Raw genomic sequence first — 6,583 nt, forward strand, 5'->3', positions numbered from 1 at the left:
CAAATAGCATTTAGAACAACGTCCTTAGAACGCTTTTGACAAAATCATCAATACTGTCAAATTGTTTTCAGAAAAAAAATGTTTTAAGTATTATAAGTACGACAAGCGTAGGATGTGTGGTAATTATTGTGAAAATCTATTGTAAATTATTCAAATTCTTCAAAACTGACATTAAAGTAAGTGGGAAAATCTAGATAGTTGTAGCTCAAAACTATTTATAGGTGTCTTTTCGTTATACTGTTTCTAGATATGTTTCGGAAGACTTTTAACATAGATATTCATTCTTTTGACCTTAATAACATTGAGTTCTGAATGAAAGAAATGACCATATGGAGGAATAACACTGATTTTGTTGTTTGGCTTTCTGTATCAACATGTTTTTCAAAATACATTCTTTCTTGCGTCTTTTTTCTAGTGATGAATTAGTACAACGTAAAAATGGAATAAACCTGAATTTGTTATCCCTCTCTCTTCGCTCATTTTGACAAGAAACGATGGAGTCAAATAGTTTTAAAGCCGAGTTTTAAGTTAACACCCGGTACTTTTGATTAATTTAGTCTGTAACAGGTAGAGCACGAAGCTTGTAATGATCAGCATTTCCGGTGTCCCATTTCCTGTAAGACTAGATCAGAAATATGGCAATATGTACTATTTCCTTTTTTTCTGTGATTTTTTTTAAGGAATAGCCAATGATACGCCTAACAAATTGAGAAGTGAATCCATTAATGAATGCCATTACCCCTTATCTATAGTGTTGCCTCGCCATCTATCCGGAATATCTGGTTGATCTTCGTATTTCTCCCACAGTGGCTCAGATGAGTAAATCTCAAATGGATTTTTCGGCTTGATGCTACCTTTCTGTAGCTGTGACTGGTCCAGGATGCTGCTTCCCCTACGCATAGAGGATCTCCTTCGTCCTTTTAGATAGCCTTCGATCGACAGTCTCCGGCCACCCTCCAGGTACTCGTCCTCAATGTGGAGCTGAAGCAAAGAGACATCAGTTCACTTGTATATAGGTATGCATGTTTATATGCATATGGCGATAATTTTAATTTTACCTGATGTAAAATGCTGATTTGTAGACCCTTTCTATATACTATATGTATAACGGTCACTGTTAGAATACTATTATTCATGTACTGTAAAGCGCCTTAGAGTAATTTTGCAAATTAGATAGGGAACTATGCCAATGTTGTATGTCATAGTTATTAACCTATAATGATATATTTCTATTGGTACAGAAAGTTGTATAGTATTAGTAAATATAGTGTAATTCCCTTAAACATCCTGATGATATCAATAACATTATGAATATAAACTTTATTTATTTTACAACAATTATGAAACAAGTTATTTCAACTTATATTAATCACAATTGTTGGCCCGGGTGTTAGCGCGTGGGAGGTCTTAGTGTGGGAGGAAATCGGAGTCCCCGGAGAAAACCCACGTCGTCGGACAGGTGACCCCAACCTTTTCATGTCCGATCGGGGAACCGGCCGCAGTGATGAAAGACAAGTGCGCTATTCACTGCACCACCCGGCCACACTCAATTACATTATGATGTACTTTACAGTAACACATGTAACAGAGGTGATTAGTTTCCAATGCCTCCACTAGGAGTCGAACCCGGGGCCTCCTACTTACTAGTCTAACGCTCTACCGAATGTCTCCCTTGCCGAGTCAATAGGAAGCGGCTAGTGTTTTACCAGGGTGACATACTCCCCCTTTAGGAAAGAACTCGTCCCGAGTTTTCCAAGGGTCATAACGATTCTAGTGAAAGTGTCGCTGAGCATATATGTCAATATTTCCAGAGTCCCAGCGTGGGAACCAATGTACTAGAGATAATTAATTTGCCAATGCTTCCACGAGGAGTCGAACCCAGAACATATAGCTTACTAGTCTTACGCTCTACCGAAATAGCTATGGAGAAATTTTCCCTAGCCGAGTCGGTAGGAAGCGGCTAGTTCTTTACCAGGGTGACAAACATTACGTACACTGTACTTGTGATCGTTTACGGGTATTTTACTGGACTAGATAATAAATCGGTTTTGGGTCGATACATAGACCCAAAACCGAAGCTGAGCGGTTCATGAAAAGAGTGCTCGGATTTCGGTCTATATACCGATAGAACAATTTATTAACTTAACCAATCTATATGATTTAATTCTTAAATCAGCCAGGAAAACTTGAATTGCACAAAAATGGGTCACGAAAATTCACGTTTTTTCACGAATGGTGCAATACTATTGATGATTTTCAATCAAATGCCGTGCTATAAATCAGATATGCTAAAATCAAGTATACAAATCAAATTTCAAAATGTCGAAAGACGTGGTTGCACACGATGATTCATATGTGGACGAAGTAATTGAAAATGTTGTTATTGTTCAGCATGTGTCGTTTACCCTACCATAAAACATGGATGTGTCATTTACACTACCACAGCATGTGTCATTTACCCTACCACAGCATGTGTCATTTGTAACCTACCACAGCATGTGTCATTTACCCTACCACAGTATGTGTCATTTACCCTACCACGGCTTGTGTCATGTACCCTACCATAGCTTGTGTCATTTACCCTCCCATAGCTTGTGTCATTTGCCCTACCATAGTTTGTGTCATTTACCCTACCAGAGCTTGTGCCATTACCCTAACCCTACCTTAGCTTGTGTCATTTACCCTGCCACAGCTTTTGTCATTTAACATACCACAGCTTGTGTCACTTACCCCCACCACATATTGTGTCATTACCCTACCACGGCATATGCCATTTACCTTACCACAGCTTATGGCATTTACCCTCCCACGGCATGTGTCATTTACCCGACCAAAGCATATCATTAACCCTACAACAGCATGTCATTTACCCTACCACAGCTTGTGTACGCAGTAAATATTACCTACCGAAGATCGCCTCCTCCCCGAATTACGCTGAACACCCTCTGGTAGGTCTGGAAGGATATCATTATCGTCCTCAACCTCCTCCATGTCTCTGCTGTCGTGTCTGGGGATAAAACAATACATATAAACTTTTATCAGATATCAAAGCATTCGTATATCTAAAATAGTGGTTATTTATGTGCACTTCCTTGGCAGGATTTATATAGAAATAAACACCTAAAAACATAACATAGTCCGTACCAACGTTTATGTTATGCCATCTTTTGTACCTGAAACTTTTGATTAAATATGTTCAGAACATACCTTGTTCGTGTCATCGTGACATTTTAAATCTTAATAAAATAGAATAAGCAACATGTCAATAATAGCCTAGTTTTTGTACGGTTCCCTGTAACATCTCCTGTCCTATCACAGTCATTGACTGATAGAATGTATACAATTTTATCACAGTACTTACCAACCAAACAGTCACGGGGAACAAGTCGGAACAAACGCCATTTTGTTTTCTCCGAGTTGTGCTGATTTCATTTGAAGTGTGTTACCTTAATCCAACCTTAATCGCTGGTTAATCCGATTTGACCGTTCTTTATTTAAGCAAAGCAGTATATGTGTATTGTATGATAACCCGATCAAGTTATTTATGTTTTAAATATTAATCCTTCATTTAACCGTCTTTTGGAATCCATACGTTAGAGTGTAATTTCTATTTTATTTTGTAACATTTGATTCAGTTTAATACCTGTAGGTAAAGTCTATCGGTGTAAAACAGCTCTCGAACATGACCCAGCACACGGTTATTAGTAAGGGATCCAATCTAATAGACACGAGCAATACATTGTATCCTGAGGTTGTTTTCCATTTGAAATTATTTTTTTAAATCACGCATTGTTGCCTATGCTCTTAAATACGTAGATATGAAATAAATAGATTTCTTTACACAAAATCCAATAATAATCAGATTAAGAATCAAAACATCAGCTTTTAATTCAAATGTGATATTTGTTTGTATTAATTCATTTAGTTAAATAAAACAGGAGTAATTCTATATAAGTTTTATCGTCAGCTTATTTTTTTGATTGCATTCTTAGGGAGCTAAATCATTTACTGATTAATCCGAAGACAAAGGAGACGTTGCGTTGTGTAAAGCATGTGATAGTTCTGTTAAGGGATTACGCTACGTAGACAAATAGACTTCCAGAGCAACAGATGTGTATATGTCTTTCCACTTTTGTATTAATACATACCGCTATGTAGGGTTATTAACCAAAATATTAGTTCGACGGGGGTGGATTGTAGGTGTGACGTTACTTGTTTAACCATGGAAATCAGACAGACTAGATTTGAAATGGACGTTTCTTTACACCTCATCCCTATAGTTGTTTACTTAATACATTGGTTAACTCTGTTGGTGGATTGTCAGAACCCGCGGCAGGACGTTATCTTGAGGCTGGAAGTGATTATGGCACGGTTAATTAGTCTATAAGTATAAGCTACAGCCAAATGTTGTAGATTTGTAACGATATAAAGGGTTGCGTATGCACCTTTCCCATTATCAATGTATTCTACATATGATCCGGAACACTTCAGACGTGTATTTTAATTATTTTGCCGTTAAATAGTTCCACTGAAGATTCTTAAATGTACTAGATGGTTATATGGTTACTCTGTTTGACTCTCTGCATCGCAAAACTTTTTTTTTAGATATGTGCTTCTAGACTTCATATTTCGAGTACTTGTTGGTTGGTTCTATAGCCTGAACCAGTAGAAAGTAATTAATAAAAGGTTATTTGGTCTGTGTTTCTTATAATACATTTTACACGATGACAGTTGTTTGTGGATGTCGCCTTTTGTTTTCAATAGAATGAAACTTAAATTGATTCTTCGTCTTTCTAAAATTCTACTAAAGAGATGCCGCGAAAAGAATTGTAAATATTTTTGAAATATCCTTTTTATATCATTCTAGATCAACAATTCTTAACCATGTTATAGATGTCATTTCAAATATCTAAAAAAAGTTATGATGATCATACTGTTTTAATAAACCAGTTGATTTCGTGTTCTATGTTATCTATTAGCTTTTTTTCATCTTTTGCGTCTCATAGCTACCCCATTGTTCCTCAAAACAATGATAGATCGCTGCAAACGTTGCAGAACAGGGGGTTGAAATATTAATTGGATTTAATTAACTCCTTTATGAGAGACTTACTACTTACGAGTTAGTATATAGATCTACTTACGTGGCCGAGTATTCGACATATCGCGGCCGATGGGTTGGCGCTTCAAATAAATCCTGTAAACTCATATTCTAGATAGACATGCACACCCATCGATCACAGAACCAGTTCTAGCAACTAACGACTAGTTCGTGATCAAACAGCGTTACTTAAGGAGGACACTGCCCTTACACCGTAATGTGTTTTAGGAGGACGCTCCTCTTGTAACTTAAAGCTTCAAGTGTTAACTTGATCGAACTTGGATTTCTACCAATTTTAGTCATTAGAAATAAAATTTTGACACTTGCTTGTAAGCTAAATGTAATTAGTCGGCATTATACCTGTCTAGCCGGCCTAGCTTGTCGATTTGTTTCATAAAATAAAAAAAAAATGATAGTGATTTTAACAGATTTGTAATAGTTCATAATATATAACAACCACATATACATGTACTATGGAAACTGGCAATGAAAATGTTTGACATGATATGTATGTATAACCTCATCATATATACACTTATTAATTATATTTATTGAATGTATGACTTCAATGTAATTAAGTGTGTATATGTCATGTATGTTATTTGGTGCTTATGTGTATTCAATATGATTGTTTTGTAATGTTTTGTTCTTCTGTTTAAATGTTATCTTCAAATTGGAGGAAATAAAGAAAATAATAATATTAATAATAAAAATATCAGCCTTGATAAGAAACATTAAAGGAAGCTGTTACGTCGGTATATGTGGGCTTGTTCAATACTGTAGTTAACTGACGGTTTTCAGCTGTTTATCTTGAATTGTCTGAGATTCGCACTCAGCACCCTAAATATGTCGTGTACATTTTTCTTGTAAATATTCAAGGGACCAAAATCGGATCGGGGAAATAGCCTCACCAGCATAGAAGGAAAAACAATGGAAAAGATACTGCGGAATGCTATCGTTAGTCATATGGAAAATAATAACTTTTTAAGCAAGAAACAATTTGGATTTATTGCTAAAGGTGCTTGAAGATTGGACCAATACAATAGGTAACGGTGGTGAATGCAGGCCTTTGACACGGTCCCCTCCCCCACCGCAGACTACTTGGAAAACTAAGAAGTATTAATAACAAGATCGTCAACTGGGTAGAAAACTTCCTCCAATCAATCAGAAAACAGTAATCTTTTGAGAAGACTTCTTCAAGCAAAAGATCTTAGATATGTTTATAAAGCGATTGTTGCTAACTATAAACATTATCCAGTTGAAAGGCAGGAAAAATGGAATAGAAAGTTAAATACAAATTTAAATGATGATATAGGTTGGGAGAAAATTTATTTAACAAGCTTTCTGGTGACAATTGACACAAAACTTCAAAATCTACAATTTAAGATTCTTAATAGAATATTAACAACAAACAGTTTTCTTTACCAAATTAATTTTAAGGATGAGGATCTATGTACTTTTTGTAGAGATGCACCAGAATCAATT

The 6,583-nt window shown here is 35.9% G+C and overlaps 2 protein-coding genes across 4 annotated transcripts in view; one reads left to right on the forward strand and one right to left on the reverse strand.

Moving 5' to 3' along the window:
• The window catches only part of LOC110454899 (putative inhibitor of apoptosis), a 37,619-nt gene that overhangs the window by 13,568 nt on the left and 17,468 nt on the right, over positions 1 to 6,583 (forward strand). The gene's annotated exons all lie outside the window — the stretch shown is intronic.
• On the reverse strand, positions 707 to 5,297 carry LOC110454902. Of its 3 annotated transcripts, none has more exons than XM_021504688.1 (3): positions 5,142 to 5,297; positions 2,908 to 3,007; positions 707 to 981 (listed from the first exon to the last, which is right to left on the reverse strand). In XM_021504688.1, the coding sequence occupies exons 1-3, from the start codon at positions 5,204 to 5,206 to the stop codon at positions 736 to 738; spliced, it is 411 nt and encodes a 136-aa protein (XP_021360363.1). In that variant the 5' UTR covers positions 5,207 to 5,297; the 3' UTR covers positions 707 to 735. The 3 variants fall into 3 exon arrangements, with proteins under 3 accessions (XP_021360363.1, XP_021360365.1, XP_021360364.1); XM_021504690.1 differs by lacking the exon at positions 5,142 to 5,297 and adding an exon at positions 3,362 to 3,407; XM_021504689.1 differs by lacking the exon at positions 5,142 to 5,297 and adding an exon at positions 3,208 to 3,317.

This window comes from Mizuhopecten yessoensis, unplaced genomic scaffold (assembly GCF_002113885.1).
Source record: "Mizuhopecten yessoensis strain PY_sf001 unplaced genomic scaffold, ASM211388v2 scaffold8103, whole genome shotgun sequence".
Lineage (NCBI taxonomy): Eukaryota > Metazoa > Mollusca > Bivalvia > Pectinida > Pectinidae > Mizuhopecten > Mizuhopecten yessoensis.